Genomic DNA, 26,269 nt, shown 5'->3' with positions numbered 1-26,269 from the left:
TTTTCTCGAGCCTAAACACGTAACATAAGAAAATAATTTTTTTTTTAGTCAAGTTCTATTTTACAAGAATTATTTGGCTTTAAACGTTGTTCCCATGGTAAATGAAATCGTTAATTTATACCCTGCTTATCCAATTTCTAGGGCGACGACAAAGAGAGCTCTTGCGTATGGTATTATCAACGCACTGTTCCATATGATGACATGTTTTATTAACCAGATTTTGAATGATGCAACTATTCCTCCTAGCATTAATGAATCAAGAGGTATTGCTCAGGCTGATCATCTTTCTTCTACTGTTCTCTTTGCTCAATACAGGTAAAAATCAACAATCACCTGCTGTCGAACATGAATGATCTCGAGATAATCAATTTGTTTTAGAAAGCTATTAGCGAAACTGAAGTCACAAAAGTACATGTTACTTTTTCTCAAAAATGGGGTCCTTATGCTAAATTGTAGACAACATGAGGTAAGAACTGGTGATGAGTGGTCGTGAAATGTGCAGTTGTTGCTAATACGTCATACAAACAAAAAATGTTTTGTCTCGCCCATAACACTCTCTTGGGTGGTGACAATATCTTAAATTATATTTTCTAGACCAAGAATTAAAAGTGATATTTCTAAATTATGTAAATCTTGTCACGCTTTTTAAACTTTAAGAAAAACAAATCAGATGATACCTAAGGATCATCTGCAGACTATTCCTGCACTTCACAAATAATGGTAGACAGTCCCTTACCAAAGACTATGTTATACAACCAATAGTTTGTTTTAACGCGCGCGTCCACAGGCGCAATTTATTTGATGAATATTAAAACTAATACCAGGAATCAAACGTTGATATATGTCCACACTTGTATCGTTCCTAAAAATGTCCAATCTGATCAAAAGTCAAATTTTCTATCTCGATATTTCCAGCAAAATATGTATCACTTATGCGTTCATCAACTTAAATTGTCTGTCTATTACTCTGAAAATCAAAAGGATTAAGAATGATTGCATCACCTTCTGAAGAATATGCATAGGTCATATTGCTTTGAGACAGGCAATGATTGGAACTTTCTGGTTGTCTTGCCGTTCTTTGCTGTTAGGGATCAGTTCAAGACTCAGTCGGTTTAGTCATTTTGAACTAGGTTTTTGGTATACTGTCCGTCGACCGTAGAAGTTATTAGACGGGAAATATTCTTCAACAGAAAATTCATATAGCTATCGTCTTGATTATGTTTCTGATTTCAAATAGCAATTGTGGTTGTCATAGGCTTGTGAAGTAGCAAGGCTAATCTTCAATTTGCTCAGACAAAAAAATAAATTAAGGGATAACAGAAATGCAATGCAAAGGAGTTTTCAGCCTGACGATAGCGTTCTTGTTCTCTTGCCCATGTCTCAAAAATCTCTCCAGGGTTGGTATTATGGTTCATATACAATATAAAAGAATGTAAGTGACTGAAATAATGTTGTAACACTCTTGGGAGGACGAAATATAAACAACTTCAAAATATCAATATGTGAAAATAGTTTATTGATAGACATATCACTAATGTCATTAAATCAATGAAATTGTACCTGTCCTACGTAGTGCCGGTTTATAAGATGGCGTACAATCAGGCGGTACTTAATCTATTGCAAACAATCTTCGGAATTCAGAGATATTGAAAAATCTAGACCAGAAGAATTCTCATCTAAATACCCAAGGAAAGACTGAACAAACTTGTTATTCTGTGAATATGAGTATTTTCTCCCAGATGTTTGAACAAGAACAACTAAATTCTACCTTGAAGTTGAATAATGTAGATTCTACACCTGCCAAACAGCAGCCTTACCGGATGAATAATCTCCAACAGGAATGTTTGTGACACGAAATTCATTATTTGATCGCCAATGGAAGTGCCTAAACTAGATAATAAGTACCTCAGTTGCACATGTCATTCAAACATTAACAAAGTCAATCAAACAGATTTATTCCCAATGTCACGAATCGATGACTGCATTGTAACATTTGAATATGCATCCTCTTTCATTAATTATTACCTTTTGTAAGGATTGTTGCGAATTCCACTCACGGAAAGAACAAAATTAATTTCGGCATTTGTAACTCCAGCGTTTAATGAATATGTTTACATCCGGTCTAAATAACTGTGACACGAACATCGATGCCGGAATCATCCACGACAACACATGAAAAGACCACTTGAAAACCATTCAGAAATTCTTTCATCGATTCATTGAAGTAAAGTTAACAATTGATTATGGCTGACGTTAGCTTTGTTGTTCTTGTGTTATAGTTTTCGAAAATATTCTAGAACACGGACAAGTTAAACCTATAAATTGGGATTAATGGTATATCTGAATGCACGTAAGCTATCAGTAAATAGCAACAGAAGCAGTATTTGGGGATGGCTAGATAAAATTAGGCTCAGAGTTTTCGTAATGGCTGCGTCCATTTTTTCTTGAAGTCAGGGGGCTTTAGATCAATTAAAGGCCATATTTGAAGTGTACACCAGTTCCTTCAGATCCATATTTGTCCAACCTTTTAAAATGTATTGACTCCTAAGTAACAAGCCAATGAGTCCATGAGCCAAAGTAAACATTTCTTGTCTTGTACGACTTAAGAACACGCATGCACCCAATGCTTAGTTCAAGGGGAAAATGTTGTACATAGCTTTAACAGAAGGCCCTCCCGATGTTTTAACTAATTCTTAGTTTGATTCTAAATCTAACAGTAATTATTAATACTATTCTTCTCAGACTGTGTATGGATCACTTGATAGTTTATGTAGATGCTTAGCGTACTAGATACAGTTCCTTCCGAGGTTTGGTAACATTTTTATTTGCTTTTGTTATCGCTCTGCAGTTTTCCTTTGACGAAGTTTTATCTTAACTATCAACACACGTCATTTGTTGTTGTTTATTTTATGTTTTCGTCTGACGCTTGTCATATTTTTTGAACCACTGGTACAGGGTTTATCTACTTTTGTGAGTATTTGTAGCTTACCACGTTTGCATAACTTTAAAAATAAAATATAATTAAACAAAATAGGTTCGCATGGCATTTGAAAAGTATTTGCCATTCTAGGAATAGACATATACTTCTCAATTAACAATTATTCTTTATTGACGTGTGCTAGCTAGAAACCAATAGTTCACCTAATAAGAGAAACTGATAATTGTTGATACATAAGTTTTCAATAACACACATTCTTACCAGGACAGATTCTGTTTTAAAGAAACATGCAAGTTTGGTCAAATTAACAATTACTGATGAATTAAATAGTGAGAAAGACACAAGTCAGGTGGAGGTGGATACCATATATTGCAAAAAGAACATGTAGATGACAGATATCACAGTTTATTTTATTCGAATGTTCACTGTCATATGCACTACTTTATTTAAGGGAAATAAATAATAGTTCCTAAATCAAAACAAGCGTATTCAATATTTGCCTAATATTTTAGGTATTGTTCACAAATGTAATTATTTTATGTTAGGTTAGTTAGGTCTCAACGTATCATATACGTCTCTAGTATCTATATTCCTAAGATCAAGCGTTTGATAAGAATCTACATCATCCACATGCTGCATTGTATTACGCCCCTTCTTCGATGGATCTGTATTGTGTCTCCAAGCCTGTCTGGAATTAAAGAAAACATTGTATTGAAGTGTAATGCATTTCGCAATTGAACTTGACATTAATATTTGTTTAAAATCGGAGATCTATTGTTCAAACAAAGACTCTTAAACCGTTTAACGTTTTCTTTTCTTCAATAGTACCACTTATTTGAAAAGGGCTTGACAACGTTTTATAACCGTTTGAACTCCTTATAATTTCATAAGTTCTCAGCACACATATCAATTTGTTAGCTTTCTGTGAGCTGCTGGGTGCCTTCCCAGAGTAATGTGTGAAGCTTTATTTCTTACATTTTACGTTTTCTTGGCATATAAAAATATTATGACTGCAAACCACCAAAATAAACATATGTATTTAACATATGAACATTTATGTTTTGATGCAGTCTCTCAAGACCTACACTGTTTGAGAATTGTCTACTTTATTTTCTTGTATGAACAACATGCAACTATAATTAAAATCTTTCTTTCTGTTTATGCTTTTTGTATATTTATTTGCTAAAACTGTTCAAAATCTAACGGTCTCAACCTGCATAATTTGCACATGGCTTTGTAGATGAAACACGTAATTAGCTCTTGGTGTGCTGTCCCAGTAAGCTGGATAAGAAAAACTGGCTTTATATTGAGTAAATTACAAGCATTCATGAATTATGTGACAAAGTATCCAACTCTATCCCTCCGTCCCACATTCCCTCTCTCACTGTTTAATGATGGATACTATTTTTCATTAGGTTGTGAGGAAATATGTGGAAAACATTGTATTATTAATAGTGGTCAAGCCTATGACAATGCAACATCATTCCACTTCCCGAGTAAAATATATCATCCTAAGTGAAATACGTATTTGTGTCTACTCAACATAATGAAAGTCATCTTTATGTTACATAATGTTGAAGGAAAAGAAGCTCCAAACGTTTAAAATTCCTTTTGGGTTTGTACGCTGTTTATATATATATATATATATAACTCAAACCCAACTGTTTATACAGATTAGATTAGATGACAGCCCTGAATGCAGTAAGGGCATTATAAACTGATTATTCTGCAAAATTAGCCAGAATGGTACTATACCGGATAATAATAGCTTCTGAACTTCACACGCAGAGGTTTTCAATATTTGCATACTGGTTTATCACTTACCAATTAACCTAACTTATACATCGTTTAACCTTATACGTCGCTTCAAACGATATATATATATATATATATATATATATATATATATATATATATATATATATATATATATATATTTCCAGCAAAATATCTATTACTTATGCATTCATCAACTTAAATTGTCTGCCTGTTACTCTGAAAATCAAAAGGATTACGAATGATTTCATCACCTTCTGAAGAATATGCATAGGTCATATTATTTTGAGACAGGCAATGATTAGAATGTGCTGGATGACTTGCCGTTCTTTGCTGTTAGGGATCAGTTCAAGACTCAGTCGGTTTAGTCCTTTTAAACTAGGTTTTTGGTATGCTGTCCGTCGACCGTTGAAGTTATTAGACGGGAAATATTCTTCAACAGAAGATTCATATAGCTATCGTCTTGATTATGTTTCTGGTTTCAAATAGAAATTGTGGTTGTCATAGGCTTGTGAAGTAGCAAGGCTAATCTTCAATTTATAGATATATATGTATGTGTTTGTGTGCGTGTGTATGTGTGTGTGTGTGCGTGTGTGTTTTTGTGTGTGTATGTGTGTAGTACAATGTGCTACGGGCGTACGTGTAAAAGGATTTAAAGGTGACGGTATTTTAAGTAGATGATTTCCAACGCTGACAACATTCGCTGTAAGGAGGATAATAAACAATATCGTGTTTAATGGAATATGTTAGGGATTGCTAGGCAACATATTACTTCTATCTCATATATATATGTGTTTGCCTACGTTTATATCATTTATGTTAGTTTTAAACCCTCATCTGCCCCTGAGGGTGGGGGATTCCTAATTTGTATAAAAATACTAGCGTTATAACTACTGTACTTCCTCTCAATACATTTTTTAAATTTCTCGTAGAAAAAAGACCACACAGCATATACACGCATATATATATATATATATATATATATATATATATATATATATATATATATATATATATATATATATATATATATATTACAACATATACATATATATATATATTACAACATAAGACATATTTTAATAATTTTAATAAACAATAGCATGCACTTTTTCTATATATATATATATGCAGTTTGGCTATCTTATGGTGGGTATCAACCTTGATCATAGCTGCTTTTAAACTTGATGTGACATTACATTTTATCCGCTTGTTTTACCCAGACCATGTATTACTACCTACTAGAGGAACATATTAGATTATCATAACTATTAATAACTAATTTTACTTTGTCTTAAAGTAATAAATGCAAAACTGCCCACATGTAGAACCAAAGCGGAAGTATAGCTTTTACCAGCAAATATAAACTATGCAAATTATGTAGCTATCTTTGTTACATCGCAGAGGCATTCTTATATTTGTGTGTCGTTATACTTAACATTAATTACACTATACATAACATAATACAATTAGCAAGAATTATAATCAACATATTTGACACATTTGAGACAAAAACGTATAAATATTCTATATTAAAATTCTCAACTAGATGTTTGGCATCATATTTGCAATTTAGTTTCATTAGAAGTAATTCGTGAAGGTTTTATAACGAGGATGATGTTGTTTAAATTTCAAACAATAACGTCTGTAATGAACTAATGTTTTCTAACAAACAATTAAACCAAATTGAAATAGATCTCGAAAGTAGGCATAAGATTCATGCCTGTTCATATTTTACATTTTAAATCGCTTATGATGGGGAATAAAACGATATGTTTGTTTCATAGGATCGAATATATTTAAATGATTACTTTTTCATCGGAATGTGATTTACCGTCAAGATATAGATATATAAATACTTATTTGTGAAAATGTGTCAATTGATTGCGTGCTTTTTGGCTGAATTAACGAGGTTGCCACGATTTTTGACTTCGATTCTATGGAGATCATGATTAAAGAAATCAACGAACATGGTATATTGTTATAAAACTTTTAATTATAAACATTGATAACTATTCCTAAATAAATTTAGTATAAGCAACATGATATAGAACTTTTTCTGCATAATAATTCAAATTTTGATTCAATTAGCAGCTTGTTCGCTCGTATATAAAAATAGCTTCTAACATTATTTTATCCTTAACATCCCACTTATATAATAACATATATTTTTGAACTGGGTCACTTTAGGTAGTGTGGCACGCATAGTTTCGAATTTACATTTCTTACATAATGTTTTAAATAAATACATAATCTGCATGAGTGGGGTTTATTTTGAGAGTGATATGTACGTTAGTACAAGAAATGTACAATGTGTATTCATCCTGAGAAAAGAAAGTACTTGTAGTAATTAATATTATGTGAGCAGGTTTCCAGAACTTACTGTATCGTGCAACTTCTACCTACGTAGTTTAAGACTATGCTTGGTAAATAATTTGCGATAATTTGCAGATGTGAAGGGTAGTTAAAACTTATTTCTCCCCACCCCTGTGTTATTTAGTATCGGTTTACGTCATCGCTGACCGAAGTGAAAGAGAACTACTTTATACTAACTTTTATGATACCAATGGAGGTAGGATATGGTAAATATTTCGATTCAGCATTATATTTTGCATACACAGTGTATTGTTGTTGTACATATAGTCATTTTCAGTATCGAGGGCGGTAAAGGAACTGGTATTTGCATATAATATTATCTTTCAGACATCACATGTGCTTAAAATATTTGCCGTAAAGAGGATCAAATGATTATACTATAGTTAGATGATCTTCGTTTACACGTTTTCTGAATTCAAGGATAGGTTTGAAGCTAACAATCATTGGAAAGTGGGTATTATTTCGGAGTAGTCTTTACACCACTATAACTGTGGACGTCTTGAAGCAATAACACATTAACTGTCATTAAAGTGAAGAGAAAAAACTTTTCATGATAGATTTTTGGCAGTTTCTAATTTTGTCGAACCGCCGTAAGATGTAAGATGTAAGATCACCGACTGGACATCGTATTAGGTCTGGCCAGCCTTAGCTATTATTCATCATCAGCCATGTTCAACATTGCTCCTGTCCAAAGATATGTTCTAGTCAAGCCGGTCATATATGTACAATAACCTGGCAAAGAACAGCATGGCCCATCGATTCCTAGGTCAATATAAAATATTTTCTAGCATCTGCAACAATCTGAAATACACCAGTTGAAACATAATAAATTTAAAGGTTTCATTCCTGTAGAAATAGCCATGTAAAGTTGCTATGTTTCATTTGTTTGAGCAGCAGAGAAAGTGAATCCCACAAAGTATTTCGCTTAACAGAGCCTTCTAGATAGAGATATTGTTTTTCACAAAATAAACCCTTCTAGTCAGAAACACATGACAAAATAGGTTTCTCTGCTGACTTGAAGTGTTATCTCATGAAAATATCTACCTATACAACTATTTATGTTAGCACAGGGGTATCTCGCGAAAACACTCGGTGGCGTCGTCACTTTCTCTGCTGCTGAAATGCTAGCATTTCAACACTAGTGTTTCTGTGAAAGTCCCTGGCAGAGTTTGCTTGTCGTCGCCGTGCTGTCTAGTTAAAAATTGTATCTAACCCAACTCGATATCGTGTTCGAGGATCATGTAAATTTATTGTTACAAATCCGTGTGGTTTTGCCTGAGCACGACTAAAGAAATTTCTGAATTTATTTATGTCCATGTCGCCGCTGCACCAAGTCTGATGTATATTTCGTAATGTGTGTATGTCAACGCCGTTGAACAGCGCAAGAATGTTACAGTTATCTCTGATCACTTTCGGAATTTGTGTATATCGTTGAGTTACATAAATCACATCCACGTTTTTATGTCTGCCGCGTGAAAATATCATGGCAGGGTTTGTTTGTTTGTCCAGCATCACATCGTCGTACACGACTAAATTATTGATGCTCCCATCGATATCATCGATACCCGGCGACTCAGCTTTGTCAGTAATAAATTCAATAATATCATCACCGTCATTTATCGCCGTTGCATTCTCATTAAAATCTTCTAACACGTTGTAGCATCGCTGATCGTCCACAGATGGAGATACCAAATGCAACTTATCCCACTTCATCCACTTCATTATTAAATTAAGTAACAACTGCGTCTTACCCGACCCAGATGGGCCTATAATAATCATTCGGACATAATTTGGTAGCACTGGGTTATGTTTGATTGGCTCTCGTCTTTTTGTAGCAGAAAAGTCAGTGATCTCCATTAGATATATCATAAAATAATATGGATTTATATTGTGTGAAATGTAGAACACGTACCCCAACTGCGGACATAACAACGATTACAACAAAAGATAATCGACAAGCGCTTACAGGCAAGTGTGAACGATGCGGTACAAAAAAGTTCAAATTTATTTCGAAAAAAAAAGCGAGGCGGTGATATCGCAGCTAAGTTAACAAAGTTACCCGGAACTCCGTGGGCGAAATACCCAGGAGAAAAACATCTTCCAGGATATAATTACTGTGGTCCTGGAACCCGACTTGATATCAGACTTGATGCCTTAGATCAGCCCAATCCAGGTGAGTATCCGATAAATGCTATCGATAGCGCATGTCATGCGCATGATGTAGCTTACCGAAGTAAGGATTTGCAACAGCGCCATCTCGCGGATGTGAAATTAATTCACGCGCTAAATGCCATCACTGATAAGTCTTTCAAAGAAAAGTTAGCTAGCTGGTTGATAAAATCCGCAATGAAAGGTAAATTAGGTGCTGGTATATAATTTAGTCGATTTATTATTCCCCAAAAGGATATTGGAGAGGTAGCGCAGCAATTAGTAAACTCGCTGAAGCAGCAAAAGTTACGAGAGTTACTGCTAAAAATTGGTTATCCCGACAAGCAATATGGCAAATTTATCTGCCGCGTCTGAAACAAATTCACTTTGCGCATTTCAATGTTAGTGTTCCAAATGAAGTTCATCAGGCTGATATATTATTTCTGCCACACAATACTATTAAAATCCGGAAACGTCAAAACACATACAAGTACGCGTTAACTGTAGTTGCTGTTGCAAGTAGATACAAAGATGCTGAGCCTTTAACAACTAAAACAGCATCCGAGGTTGCTTCTGCGTTTGAACGAATTTATCAACGAGGACCTCTACGATGGCCAAATTTATTACAAGTTGATCCTGGCAAAGAATTTCAAGGTGTAGTATCATCGTTGATGAAGCAACATAACGTCACCATCAGACGAGGGCATACTGAAATTCACCGTGATCAGGCATTTGTTGAGCGATTCAATCGAATACTTACTGAGCGGTTATTTGGATATCAATACGCGAAGGAATTCATTCAGGATACGAGATCGCGCGAATGGGTTGCAAGATTACCAAGCGTGATAGCTGCGCTAAATAATGAAATTACTCGAACAACCAACATGAAACCTGCCATCGCGATCACAAAAAAAACAATTACCCGTACGACGTGATTCTTCAGCACAACCAGTACTGGGTAATGTCACTGTAAGATATTTATATGAACCAGGTGAACTTGAAGGCGGTAAACGAAGAGCGACTGATCCCATTTGGAGTGTTACCACACACAAGATATCTAACATAACAAGATCCACTGGCAGACCAGTAATCTATAGGTTGGATTCAACTGCTCCTCAACGTGGATTCACACGTGAGCAATTACAAGTAATTCCCGAGGACATACAATTACCACCCCGATCACTTAACTGGCGTCAAGGGTGCCAGCACCCCAACGTCGATTGCACTCAAGACATGTCAACATCACATTATCACGTGCATGACCGCGACTGTTATCTTTTCTATCTACGGTGAATTGTCTTGGATTATTACTCGAATACTGCCATAGCATTATACAATTACAGCTCGCGCAGTGATTATTCTGCTGTTGTTTCAGTGCAACAACGAAGTCATCGTCGAGGTCGAAATCGCGATTATTTTTTTTTGTCACTTTGTTTGTAACCAGCGAGTTTTTTTTTTTTTTTTATTATGTCGCTGTTGTTTTCATTATTAATTTTATCAGCTATTGAATCTTCCAAGACAATTCTTTCGCAGTTTAGATATTCTTCTGACTCTGGACACAGCCAAGTAGACCAAGTTTGACCATTCGATTCGATCATCAACAATCCATACAGTTGTATCACTGATAGTTAGTCCTTGAGACGAATGAATTGTCATTGCGTATCCCAGCGTCCACGGGGATTTATTCATTTTTAGTGCATCTTTGACAGCATTAATAGCTCGCGCAGTGATTATTCTAACACAATATCATTCAGTACTAAATTCCGTTTCTCTGTTTTCCCAGGAATATCAACATATATATTCTGTAACCGCTTATCAGCTGGTCTATAACATAACGGCACTGGCAGCATTGAAAACTTTTCTTGTTGTAATTGAAATAGCTGTTGTTGAAGTGTGTCTCTGACTATCTTTCTACTTGCCACTATCAAATCGTTTGGTTTCCACGCGCTCCAAAAGTCGCTCATTGAAGTTTCAGGAATCATCTCGCGCATAATTTCACATTGAATTTTATTCGGTTGTAATCTGATTAATGTTTTAAATTCCTTCAACGTTGCATCAAGTGCTCTATGATCATCAGTCACTTCTTCATAATAATCAACAAAATCTTTTAACCACGAATGTGGGGATATGCCGACAAACGGAGGTGGCTGACCTTGATCGCCGCACATTATCATTGCAGTATTCGCTGTTAGCAGCCAATCAAGAAATGTTTTTAACGTTTCCAACGGTACCGTACATATCTCATCCCAAATTATTTTCTCGGGAATATATTTTGTTCCCATTCGATCTGACGTCCACACACCGCCGCTGTATTTGAAAAAGCTGTGATAAGTACAACAATTGACTCCTCGTTGTTTCATCTCCCTGGCGAGCCTGTGTGTAGGTGTTAGCACAATCAAAATCTGAATTTCGAAATAATTCAATCGCTCGCGTTGTCTTACCAGACCCACCCGGTCCGTTTAAATAAACAGTTTTGTGTCTTGTGATTGGATCATACACAGATGGTGCGTTCGACATTTCTGATAATTCTGATTTCCAATAATTATCCTTAATTGTAACATCAGCGGATTCACAATATTCATGTAACATCTCCGCTTTTATTCTCCACGAACTCCATGATTCATCGTTGCTTGTAAAACGAGCCAGTGATTCTAAATATCTTTTATTGATATAAAATGAATCCGTTGCAACTCTAACTGCGGTGTCAGGAAATCGATTTATCATTGATAGCAAATTTATAGAAACATAAGCCAGCATCGAAGATCTTAGATGTGTGTATTGAGGCGATTATCCGTCGATATAACTTACAATTGTGCCCAACTTTTTCCCGTCGGACAAAGCGCGTCCTCCCGATTACAAAATATATTTCTCGCAACGGCAACAGCAATTATAAAATCCAATTCAGCATCATCGATAATCAGTCGCGAGTGATGTAGTTTATGATCATATGCAGCACCTTGAGTAAATTTACCGATTATTCTTCGTCCGAGATCTTTTGCTGTTTTTTTTTTCACTATTGCTAAGTTTGATCTTGAAAACTTTAGGAGCCTCACCGATAATGACATCCGTGGGAGTATTTAGACTCTCTCGTGCATGCTCGCAAATAACTTCATCGAGACTGATACGCTCCGGTGTTGGTAACCAAACTGAGGTCTGCGGTCGATATGATATGATTGCTTCACTGGCAGTCAACGATACCAGTATTCGGCTGTCAAGCATATATCGCAATAACACTATTGGTACCCAGCGCTTTTCACTGAAGTGTCTGCCAAACCAAACATAACAGCACGGATGAAGTCTCGCAGAGAATTCAAACGAAGTCACACGAGCAAATCCTGTCAGGTCAAAGTCGGGTAAAGGACCGTTTATAGCAACTCGTGTCATCGAGTTCGTGGGATGTCCAAATCGCTTAAAGTATTCGCGACACTCGCCCATCCCGAGAAAGCTTCCCGGATAACACGCAATCATATCCACGGAAATCATATCCCGGTAGTCATACCGGGTATTCCACAGCCCGCCATGCCCATACTCGACACAACTTAATTGTATATCCGAGAGAAACTGACTTCGTGATGGTCTCCATGAATTTCTTTCTCTTGCGGTGTGAGCGGCAACACTCGGAATTGTAAAACAATTAACCAGTAACTGCTCAGTGTTTTCTGAATATTTCTCTGCGAGTTTTTTCATTTGTTGTTGCAGCGACTCCGTCCGGTATAATTCACCGTTGGGTTTTACAAATTGATCATACTCGGAATCTTCGGAGCTTTTAAACAACCACATCGACACAGGGTCGGTTTTGCTTACCTGCTTGATAGCATCAAATATATTTCCCTGATAATATTTGACAACACGATCCCGCGGAAATATCGTAACTGCGTTAGTCCAAGCCTGAGCGTTATGATCAATGATATTTATTGGAGCCCCGTATCGATTATATTTCGATTTGTATAATACTTCCTTTGTTATCGTTGTTACGGTTATGGGAAATCTTAATGCGCTTTCTAGCTTGGCAACATCGTTTATTGACGCTCCTGTGTGTTTGACCCGCTCAGCCCACGCTGCTATCTTGGACTGTCTTAATGCAGTCAAACCGTTTCCGCGCATCGCATTTTTAAAATGTTCCATCACTCGCTCGGCTACACAATTCAGCCCCGATGACGAAGTCATTGACGAAGTCGTCCTCATCGGGGTGAGTTTATCAATTTTGGGTTTTTTATTGGATAGATTCCATAAATGACTACGGTCACAGGATACGCTCGAGCGTAATATGGTTTATCAATCCCGGTCAGCATTCCTGGTTTGGAGTCTTTACTTAACAAAATGGTCTTTCCGCTAGCAAGAACAAGGTCGAGTTTGTCACGGATAATCCAAGTATCGGAATCTGCTTGCACAATACATTTTATTCTGAAAAAATATTTCCGACCACCCTCATCAAGGGTGAGATAATCAATAATTGTTTTTGCTCGTGCATCATTCATTGTAGCATCGATGACTTTGTCAACGACATTGACAGAATCGTCGTGGATAATTTTAAATGACGACCACACGTAAGATACGCCGTCGTCGCAGAATTCTTTTATGGCATTCCTGATAATATTAAATAGATCAATCAGGGATTTTCGTCGTAAGTCCCGGGTTAGTCTGTCAAGATCGAATCTCCCGACGCCAACTGCAGATAACCTCTAAAACTCCTCCATATTATATTTAAGACAAATATTTAAATAAGAAATATTACATATAACATGAATAATTGCAAATGGTTAAACGACGGATCTGTAACAGTCTGTAATAAGTCCTGCAGGAAGGAATTCTGCGGTGAACACTTACAAAGCATCAAACGAGGAAGCACAGGACCTATACCATGCCTGCGATGTGGTATTGGGGTCAGAGGTAAAACGAAGTTATGTGCAAGTTGCGGAGGAAAACGATACCGTGAACTCGAGCGATATTACAATAAACAAAATAATGGAGATGCTCTGAAATCCGAGCGAGATTATTTAAATAAGTTTTCAGACAAATTATAAATTAGACAAATATATTCTTATATAAATGAATCAAGAATTTGTCCCACATCCAACCATTAAAAATTACGAAGCATCTCGCGAGGAAATAGTCAGAAATAGCAGATTGAAAAAACCAGTTGGTGTTGTTGAAAAATCTGGTTATCTTAGATTTACTGTTAGGAGAAGTATCTTAATCATAGGTTCATGCACGAGTGTTTCGATGGAGAGATCAAAGACAATCTTGTAATTGATCACATTGATGGACAAAGACTTAATAATAATTTATCCAATCTAAGGGCTGTGACACAAAGCCAAAATTTAAGAGCTGGTAATACTGGATGTGGCAATAAGAGCACCAAGAAAGTTGTATCTATAAACTCAGATACGAATGAAGAAAAAATATTTCAATCGATGTACGAGGCTGGCAAGTATTTTGATATTTGCGTACCCTCGGTACGAAAAGTCGCAGAAAATATAACCAAATCTGCGCTGTCAAAAAAATATAATAATCAGAAAATTATTTTTCATTATCACTAAAATCCGAGGATTTTCAAACGGAGATAACTCCGTTAGGCATATTTCATGCAATTAGTTCCCTCCCCTCGTGCAATATTCCTTCAGATGTCATTGTGGGTAAATTTATCCAGCGCGACTTAGTGGTATACAATTATTATTTATAACACTTCCGCGTTCACGTATTTTTCAATTCAGAACTTAAATTCAATTTAGAAGGTGTTAACTGTCTGTTACCACTACAGAGGTATATTATTTACAGGTAACACCGCAAGCAGACGGTTCTCTGTGCACAAGGAAGTAAATAACTTCCCTTTATTCCTTAACAAAGTCAAGAATGATTTTATGGTAGACAAAGGCGTAATTGTCTATTTATCTTTTTCTTGCGGATAAAATCTATATTTTATTACACTTGTTCCGGGTTATGGTACATCTGTATTTTCCACATGATCATATTTAAGAAAAAACATTTTAAACAAGTCACGCGTGAGCTATTTTTGGACTTCCAAGTCAGTTTATAAACGATACGATCATATTAGAAGACGGAGTCTTCGAAGTTCAACAGCAATCAATACCATCTCGTCATATCCGCTCATGGTGGATGCTTTTTGCGTCCATCCAGGTGTTGATTTTCGGGATGGTATTGTCCCGCTGTTGAGTGTAGAAAAATGACTCCGTTAGGATAAGTCGTCTTACTATCTGTCTGTGCTGTCCTTAGTTACTACGATATAGCTGTACAATACTACTGTAAGCTTGCTAAAATGCGGTGGCAATTTAGAAGCTTTACAGATGTAAATACTATATGTCTACAATACTACTGTGTAAGCTTGTTAAAATGCGGTGGCAATTTAGAAGCTTTACAGTCCTAGGATAATATAGAATTAAGTTATATAGTGTAAAATACTACTGTAAGCTTGCTAAAATGCGATGGCAATTTAGAAGTTTTACAGGTGTAAATACTACATGTTGTGTGTTGTCCCTATATGAACCTTGCTAGCATATCGTCATGTAAGCTAGGGGTTCAATACGGGGAATGTCTCGTCTCTCGCAAACACACCCTCTGGGCTCTCTAGACTGTTATTTGACAGGTTAGGGGCTCACATGGGGGTCGTGTTTCCGCTTCTGAGTTTGGTAGGATGTCATAAGACACCCTAGAGACTCAAAGGAGATGTGGTGTCTATTTTTTCTTTTAAATACATAATATTATATATATATATATATATATATATATATATATATATATATATATATATATATATATATATATATATATATATACATGAATTACGAAAATATCAATAATGTGATTGCTGCTATTAAAAAATTAGAAGAACAAGGATTTAAGATATCACTAAATCCTGAAACAATCATGTCTGATTTTGAATCATTATATGAAGCTAAATGCACAGGGCGTTATATTCTTCCTGCTCAATATCGATTCATAAAAAATTCAAAACAATTTGTAAAAATCGCTGGCCACAGTAGAAGAAGCACAAGTAAATGAATTTGTTTCACTATCTCGTGCAATCGAAAAGATTAGGTTGGCACTGGCAGCCGAGTATGAAACAAAAAAGATAATAAATACTCGCGTTGGAAAACTGAAACATTGTATGTCCCTTGACAAAGTCAAGGATGACGAAATCAAGGACAAAGTCAGCTACGAAGTCACTGACGAGGAAGTAAATACCTCACCCTGATGAAATCAGGGATTTTACTTGGAAGTCACCTTGATGAAATCAAGTACTTGGAAATGAAATCGAAAGTAAAAAAATATATTACTTTCTTTTTTACTTCCTTGATGAAATCAAGGTGACAAAGTCAAGGATTTTATCAAGATGACAACAAAGTCCCGGGACAACAAAATCAAGATCACGAAATCAAGGTGATTAGTTGGTCGGGTTCAATGCAGGAGTGTGCATAATTGATCTCTGTCACATACTATTGCGGTAATATGCTCGCGTCTGAGACTATCTAACTGTTGCTGTGTTAGTAAGAAAGCTTCTTCTCCGTATTCATCAATAAGCAATTTAACGTTAATTTCTTCTTGTGCAAATGCAGCCTTGACTGCTTCCTCGAGTGCTTGTTTGTTATACACGAAAACATCTGTGTGGTGGTACATATTTAAGATATAAATCTACGATCTAAATATGCGTATATACTCGAGGATTTGATGTATATCGCATTGCGCGATCACAACATGATATTTTATCAATACTTGCAGTTGTGCATCAGTCAGTATAAAATCGTCATGACCGTATATATCAACAATTATTTTTACCGGGATAACTTTTTTCCCGCTGACAGCTTTATCAAGAAGTTCCTTATCATGTATGAAACATTTCACGCGGTGATACATTATATGATACTTGCTTGATTAATTGTGGAAATCCTGAAAATCTTCGATTTTCAAGTCGAAGACTTCCGCGATTTTCAATATATTTTTATTGTTTAAAATAATTTATTGAAATATTTTTTATGTTGACATTACATCACTGCTATCGTCGTCAGTTACATCACTGCTATCGTCGTCAGTTACATCAAAGCTATCATCAATGAAATCATGGTCACATTTTTTCTTCAGGGACATTATTATAATATAATATTATTGTTTAAAATATTTTTTATGTTGACGGTGACATTACTGCTATCATCATCGTTATCAGTGACATCATTGTTATCATCATCGTTATCAGTGACATCACTGCTATCATCATCGTTGTCAGTGACATCACTGCTGTCATATCATCGTTTTCAGTGACATCAATGAAATCATCATCACATTTTTTCTTCAGGGACATTATTATAATATAATATTATTAATTGAAAGTCCCGAAAATCGAAGATTTTTAGGACTTGGAAATCCTCAGGATTGAAAGTCTTAAGACTTGGAAATCGTTTTACGATTTCACTTGGAGACTAATATATAGTGTTTCATTTCGCAAATCAAGGGGATTCCCACGCTGGTCTGTCAGCGCGAAATTTATTCCGGTCAGCCATGGATTATGACATCGTAGATAGACCTGATTGATTGGCTCTTGCACAATCTGAAATCCAGGTGGTTCTTTCGGAGTAAATGAATAAAGAATAAATCCTTGCTGGGCTTGATTTGATAATGTCGTGTCTGTGCTGTAGCTGCCATCAATGACATCACACACAAGACTGACCGCGACCACATCGGTTATGTTTACGATGCCCGGGGATACATGCCGGCCTTGCCCTTCGGTGTTATTGTTATGTCTGAGGATAGTTGGTTCGGGTAGTGTTTTTCTGTGTTGTGCGAGTATGTCATCGAAGGATTTATTGATGAGGTCGGTGACGGATTTTCTTAGCTCGGGCACATTGTATCCGGGAAACTTAAAATTCGGCAACGTGGCTTCCGTCAGCGAGTGATCAGTTAGAAATCGTTGCCTAGCGGTAATGTTGGTACCAGTATCAATTACTACCTGAATCATTCGCTGGTTAATTTATTCCATGTCTGCGGCAAGCTGATTTAATCTTTCAATCAGCTTAATAATTTCGCTGCGTGAACTTGTTATGTCAAAAAGATCTTCTTGGAAGAATCGCCGTAGTCGCATCAGTTGTTCTTTATGTTCTTTATTAATTGACTTAAAAATTGCAATAATATCTTTTAGTTCAAGAAAAAGAGCATCATCAAAAACCCACCGAATATCATCGTCTCCTAAGTCGATTTCAAAAGAATCTCTACCCGATGATACACTTTTTATAATATCCAGAGATTTTTTGTATGACAGGGAAATTCCGTGATATGATTGTTTGTCAGTGATATAATCAGACTTTTTAGGTTCAGGTGGACGTGGTATTGGTGGCGCCTCGGGTGGAGTTTCAGGCCATCCTAGCACTGTTCTGATTGAACTATTATATATATCAACGGCGTAGTCTGGGGTGTTTATTTCGATCGCGGATGACAGCGTTGGCTCGGGAACAGTTATTTCTATTTTGGATTCCTTCCCGGTGATTCTTTTTATTCAACGTTGTAATTCCTCGTTGATTTCTTCTATTTGATAAGACTCGGTTGGTAACCCAATAACATTCCAGTCTGGCGTGCCATCGGGTTTATTTTTATATGCAAACACAAACGAATTATTTGCTGGCAATCCACCAAACGATTTTTATCTGATATTGGGCCAACTGTGATATACTCGTAATTGTGCTAACGCGATTTCGCTTACTGGAATCGCAGTTGGAAAATTAATACTGAATTCTGGCTTAGTTGAGGTTACTGTTAACAAAGATGTTCGCGCCGGGCTTGTATTTGCGACTATCTGCTGAGGTAATTCTGTCATTATTTATCTGCTGTCGTTTCAAATCGAAGTTCTTTGTGTAATCGTTGTACGCGGCTGCCATCTGCGCGAATTCGAAATCTGATATTGTTGTATCGTCAAGGCTGGATGATATCAACGACGACAATTTCGAGTATGTGCTTGTGGCCGCGCTGTTCAACTTTTCATATTCGTGCAATTTTGTTAGCGCACACGAGGATATTTTTTTTCGCAATCATATTAGCAACTCCTGCAATTGTTGTTGATGTTCAAATTGTGATTGTAATCACAACTGCAGTTGTAATTGCAGTTGTCACCGGAGTTAACGCTGATAATAGCACCCCAGTAGAGGTAACGACCGCGGATACCGAATACACTATTGTGTCTAACATGGTTACACGCCGCTTGTATTTTTTAATCTTTGTTGTGCATTTGTCAATGGTGGTTTTTAACTCTGAATGCCATTCGCGTACTTGATCATATCTATATTGCTGCGCATTTAATGACTCTGTCATTAGAGTTGTCGTTGATGCCATTTTATTATTTTACGCGGTAACCAATTGAGGCGTTTCAGCTACAAATTCCATACACCACCAGTAAGATGTGGTTAATTTCTTCTCGGCGGATTCCAGCATAAATGTTTCTTCGGTTTCCTTGTTTAATATGATAGTCATAACTCCGGAATACTTATCAGTGGACTGTCTCCAGGGAAATGTTGTGAAGATTTCAAATTTAGCGGCACTGAACACAGTCTATACACGCCTGTGGCTGTTGCTGTATATTTGATAGTATTATCTTGTTTGGACCATGTTGCGAATCCCGATGATACCGTGTATACTATGTTGGTGATATGCCCGGGAGTAACTCCAGTGGGGACTTTAATCAAACTGGTTTTGTTAACGATCTCAGTAATTCCACTTACGATATCCGGCTGTGTTTGTTTGATAGTGTCAGTGTTGGTCTTGATATCAGAAAGTTTTATGTCGATGACGGGAGGAGTTCCAAAGAACTTCTCCGTGGCATCATCGGTTTTTTGAAAGTTTCTTCGAAGTCTTGTAAACGCGTTTACATGAACATCATACTCTGCCCGCAACGTGGTTAGTTTACCGTCAATGGTGTCTACATATTGTTTGTTTGCGGCATCTTCCGGCGAGGTATTAATCGCTAACGCGGTTATTTTGTTGTTGCCGAGATTGAGTTCACCTGTCATCGTATCACCGGTCTTCGCTACACGTTCCCCTGCAGCTTTTTGTGTGTCATCTCGAAGTGCCTTGATTGATATCAGCGAATCTCTGATTTTTCCGCTGTCAGTGAACACAGGGATGTTACCCGGAGTGGCTCCAATAACCCTACGAATTATTTCATGCCATTTAATATCACTGGTTTTTAGTTTTCCGTGCCGGTCCTGAAAAATAACAACCTCATCTGGGTCTATCCCGGTTAACGTTACAAGATTATCGATTTCATCTTTGGTCGCATATTTTGATAAATCCACATCGGCGCGTTTTTTTTGTCTTTGTTTCGAGAAGAGATCTTCCGTAAATATCAACCATTATTTGATAGAAACTGTTTAAATAGACCCATAGTATACTCGTGCACGATCTTTTGAGGAGAAATCTTTGATTTCGAGATCGCATCAAGAACATTTGATACTTCACGGCCACATATCGGAGGATCGGTCAGTGTTTGTGTTGGTAACGTTGAATACCAAACCTTTGTCGTTGACCCTGACTTTGTCCCTGTCTTTGACAGGGGGATGTTTTTTGTATATTGGAGAAATTCAACTGGTGGTGCTAACCCATACGAATCAAAATAGATAATTCCACGTGGATCGATCGCGTAAGCATCACAGTGAGTTCCTGGACCATCGCTGTTATCAAGATTAATAATTCGGGTTTCTGGATTATTCGGTTGTTGTGGCAATTGATCTCGCATAAAGACGCCTCTGAAATTTTTTATATTTAATTGTTTAACCGCATCGAGCAAATCAAAATTTGACATCGGTGTGAAAACACTTTGTGTTCTTAAAACACTTAGAACCGTTTTGGGTACCATGATGGCGGAGTTCCTGGGAGTCTTTGCCCTCGTCCCTTTTTGTTTGTATCCTTTTCCTGTGGCTTTCTTTAGTGCCATTTCAGCAGCGGTTCCAACTGCTCCTAACGCAGCGGCTTTAGCGACTGCAGGGGCAGCATCAGCTATCAACGCTGCTATCGCGGCAAGAAGTGGAAATATACCACCGGTTTTAACCATATCTTTGACCGCGGCTGGAGCGAAATCAAGTCGAACTCCAGTTGCTGCTTGTTTTGCTTTACTGAAATGTTTTAGTTGGGTTTTAGTCAACGATAACTTGTTTGGACCGCCAGTAATCTGATCATTTTTAGTGTTATCGTTGTCCCATATGTGCTCGCGTTTTTCGATTGTAATTTCTTAGCCTGACCAGGAGTCAGAGTGACATTAACGTGACTGTATGACATTTCTTATAACCTTGTGATTGATCTAATTGCATTACTTTTAGCAATCCTACTTGTTTTCCACTGGTGCATCAGCGAATATCATTCGGCCGCCAGCACCTTCAAGCAACATTGCTTTATCGGAAAGTATGACCGCGATTGCTCTGTAATTAGCTATAGCTCCTACGTCTCTATTCACGGTAGCCCGAAAGTGTATATCAACGACAGACTGTCTGGTTAAATCAAGATGCTCTAACGAGAAGTAATAGACTGGATAATGAGATATAAAATCCAATTGTGATATTTGCAAGCCAGTATCGATATTTAGATCACGCGCTAGATATTTTGTCAATCGTTGATATGAACGTGCAACATGATTATTACCAAAATGCAACAGTATGTTCTCAGACGGTTCTTGATGTCCTTTTATTCTCAGAGAAACGTCAGTAATACCAAGTTGATCAAATATCATATGCGAATGTGTTTGTGAGTTTATTCGTGCAGTATTTTGAAGAGCAATAAAAATATGTCGCGGTGGGGAAACCCCCTGCTGTGATGCTATATGCCATGTAAATAAACCATTGATGGTACTTTGAATACTATCTGTGGTTGTTGTAAGCCACGATAACAACAATTTACCACCTTGATCCATAAAAGAAAGCAGTCGTTGTTCTTCAGTAATTGCCGGAGTCATTACCGGCATCCACAGTGATAGTTTTGTTATTAATACTTTACCAGGATCACCAGCACCACCACCAGCTTCTAGCCATAAAGCATCATTATCGTCATTTTTTCTAATAAGCACGACTGTATGTTTTGCTCCGAAAATTACCTTTCTGACATCTCGGCCAAATCCAAAGATATGCGACAGCGGAATCGCACAAGAAAATTTTCTACTATCTCCGCTCAACATTAATTTACGCGTATGAAAACCTAAATTAAAATTTGCATTAGCACCATGAACCACAGGCCACACATCAGCGTCAGCGCTATTGGCACTATTACTTGGTCGTCTAATATTGTACTGATCACTGTTAGGATGATTAGAAGTGTCCTTGGCAAACATCATTGATGGACCAGCTGATCTTGTATAATCATCAGAATATCTCGCTAGACCAATTATTGTTGTAGCAACATCAACATCATTCTGAATCGATTCAATATTTTTTCCATCAATCATATATATGGCGCTACTAAACAAGGCCATAATTCCGTTATTGACAAAACCGATTTTAAACGCATCCCCGTAGTCTGTGTTATCTAATTTTTTTAATTTCACCTTCTACTTCAACATACGCTTCAGCGGGTAGGAAATGTTTACTTGTATCTTGAACCTGCAATTCAATTCGTCCTCGTTTATTTGGCTCTCGTGCGTCATAAGAGTAATACTTATAATCACGCACTGATTCATTTTAAGGACCGGTTCGTCTATGTCGAATGCTGGGTCGGATTCCCGTTTAAACATTTTATTATAAAAGTTATCGTATAAAACGATGACCACTTCCCGCCATCAAACTTGTGTTTATTTGTTCAGTCCCTTGATTTATTAGCGCTGTTAGTTTTTGATTTGCGGCTTCATTTATTACTTTACTAACATCCGCGGGCATATCTGCGGTGGCTGGTAATTTTACTGGTGGTGGACCCCCTTTGGTTCTGCGCATTAATCGTGCTAGTCTGTCTTTGATTGCCAGGAATGCTTTACTGGCAGCGCTACCAACAGCGCCAGTAGCTTTATCTTTAATAACATCAATAGCTTTCATCGATAATTGTTTTGCGATCGGTATTGCTTTAGGTGCCATCCTCGCAAATAAACCTCGAACAACATCACCAAGTCCGTTTCCATAAGTCATCCTATATACGGGTACTCGTGAAGTTACCACCCTGACCATGACTGGTCTACGATGAGAATTGTGTACGATCATTTTATTTAATTAGTTATTTATTTAACTAGTCGCTGTCCACGAGTTCATCAATAAGTTCTCGGTAGATGTGAGCATCCATGATGCCGCCGCGAAATAATCGCTGACATATATCAGCTGCTTCATTAATTATTTCTGGTGAGTTATTTCCGGCACGCCTTCCTCCTAAGAGAACTTTTAACCGCGATACGTCATTGATAATATTGTTAGGGCAGGGAATAAAATCACCTCCCAAACCACTGCCAGTTGCACTGGAACCAAATAGTGAATAGAGAACATCATCATCTTTCTCATCTGGACGCTCCTCCAATGGCGGTGAATAGGGAGGTGGAAGCCCTCGTCTACTTTTGCGAAGTTTTGCATTGTGTTTACAAGGGTTGGGTATTTTGAATCTTTATATTTAACCGTTTTCTTGCCGTAGTATACACGATACGCCCATTTAACAAAATTGGTATCAGTCGTGGACTTATATTTCTTGTTTAAAATTTTATCTTTGTTATATAAACCATCTAATATCAATTCAGGTAATTTTTCTTCTGGTGTGTTTTTAAGGGCTTTAATAAAACCCGGATCAAATTTTGCAGTCAGTTCAATAATTTCCTTTGCTGCTTTGGGTGCAGCAGCTTCGGCGACTTCAGTGCCTTCTTCAGCGGTGGGTGGAGGTTGAGCTGCAACTATATCAGTTGGAAGTTTTTGTAAAATCTTTTTTGTTTGTTTGGTTCTTCTGGCAATTTTTTCAGTCTGCTCAGCGGTTTGTTTTAGCACTGGAAGAATACCCTTTTCATCTCCCAATAAAGCTCTTTCTGTGATCTCCGCAACTTTTTTAGTAGCTGGTGTAACGGATTTAAATAATTCTTCTGCACCTGTTGCAAATTCAACCTGTGCTTGCTGCCGCGCTTGTAATTTTTGTCTTACACTATCTCGTACAGGAAGAAATTTTTTTATTGCTTCTAGTCGCTCTCGAGCTAGTCTAGCAGAATGTGCTTCTCCAATGTTGGCCATTATTGTTAACTTAAATTTTTAATTCACAGCAGCAGAAACGGCGACTGCAGGCAAGCTCTGCCAAGGACTTTCACAGAAACACTAGTGTTGAAATGCTAGCATTTCAGCAGCAGAGAAAGTGACGACGCCACCGAGTGTTTTCGCGAGATACCCCTGTGCTAACAGATATAGTTGTATAGGTAGATATTTTCATGAGATAACACTTCAAGTCAGCAGAGAAAGCCTATTTTGTCATGTTTTTCTGACTAGAAGGGTTTATTTTGTGAAAAATAATCTCTATCTAAAATGTCTTCGATAGAAAGCTCTGTTAAGCGAAATACTTTGTGGAATTCACTTTCCCTGCTGATGTTTGTCTTGTCCATGTTTTGTGTTTGTCTTTGAAAAAGAGCCAAAAGCTTTAATTACTAGGACTTATAAAATTTAATTCGTGTATTAGTACTGGATTTTTTTTCTTTTTTGATTCTTAAAACTGTAAGTTCTTACCTTTTCAATTTTACATCTTTATTTTCTTCCAAGGAAATAAATTATTTGTTAAATTTTATAAAGCTGTTTGCTTTCACTTTTTCTTTGTTACTGTTTATTGGAGCCTAAACACGTAACATAAGACTATATATATATATCCATATATATATATATATATATATATATATATATATATATATATATATATATATATATATATATATATATATATATATATATATATATATATATATATATATATATATATATATATATATATATATATATGTATATATATATGTATATATATATATATATATATATATATATATGTATATGTATATATATATGTATATATATATATATATGTATATATATATGTATATATATATGTATGTATATATATATATGGCTGACCAATGGAGAACCATATATTCAGGAAGGGAGACTACATTCACAAAAGCATGCATAGGTATATATACATATAAACAGCATATTGCATATTTCGAAACATTAATGCATGCATACACATTCAACATACATTAAAGCATACGCATGTGCACGAATAGTTCGTTTAATTTAAAGAGTTGTCAATTGATTGATTGACTAATTGAATGACTGCCCTGTCATGTGGATGGATATATCGATAAATTAACTGATTGATGAAACATTGGGTCTTCAGGGAACCACAAGAGTTTGTGCCAAATGGGGTCCAGCAATTTGTGGAATAAATTACACCGATCAAATGTCGAAGTAATTGTTTTAAAAAAATATGATGTTATTTAATGTAATTGAGAAGGACAAAGGAACCGATGAGAAGGCATATTAAGACCATCAGAATTTTATCATTACTAATTATTTAATTAGGGTAAAAGGGTATTACTATAAATAAAATTGGATACGAATAAATATCTCCTTGTCAAAAATATATAAACTGTATTAATTAAGCGACTATCTTTGTTGCATCACATAGGTAAGGTTTGTGTGTGTAACTGTGTTAAGACAAACTATAACATCAGAATGGGAATACAATTACCAAGATCTAAAGTCTAAACACCAGAATACAAGTCCTTCATTAAAAGTTAAACCTCTAACTTTGGTGCATATGCCGAGTTTAGTTTCTCACGCAGAATTTCTGTCTATAGATTGGCTTCAAATAACTGTGTTAAAAATGTATTTATTTGTTGGTTTTAAGGATATATCGATGGTAAGAAATATGCAGGTCCATATCTCGGAATGTTTCAACATAAGGATGTTGTCTTTTATATTACAAATGACCACTAATTTGTGCCTTATGATTTCTAACTATTCTTTAAATTAAACAGTTAAACAGACAATTAATTTCGAAAATGGTTTAACATTAGTAATAAGTTTAAACCTGGACATTAAGGGAATATCGCCC

At 36.4% G+C, this 26,269-nt stretch overlaps 1 protein-coding gene across 2 annotated transcripts in view; it reads right to left on the bottom strand.

The window, feature by feature from the left end:
* Positions 1 to 1,584: 1,584 nt before the first annotated feature.
* The window catches only part of LOC149792143 (uncharacterized), a 102,482-nt gene continuing 77,797 nt past the window's right edge, over positions 1,585 to 26,269 (bottom strand). For both annotated transcript variants that reach the window (XM_089969349.1, XM_089969350.1), the window contains one exon: positions 1,585 to 3,626. In XM_089969349.1, coding sequence (XP_089825475.1) covers positions 3,485 to 3,626 — 142 coding nt within the window. In that variant the 3' untranslated portion in view covers positions 1,585 to 3,484. The remainder of the gene's footprint in view (positions 3,627 to 26,269) is intronic.

The sequence above is a fragment of the Sinohyriopsis cumingii genome, chromosome 9 (assembly GCF_028554795.1).
Source record: "Sinohyriopsis cumingii isolate HCF-2022 chromosome 9, ASM2855479v2, whole genome shotgun sequence".
In the NCBI taxonomy this organism is placed as follows: Eukaryota; Metazoa; Mollusca; class Bivalvia; order Unionida; family Unionidae; genus Sinohyriopsis; species Sinohyriopsis cumingii.
Note: the sequence above shows the minus strand (reverse complement) of the source record. Positions and strands in the feature narration are given on the sequence as shown.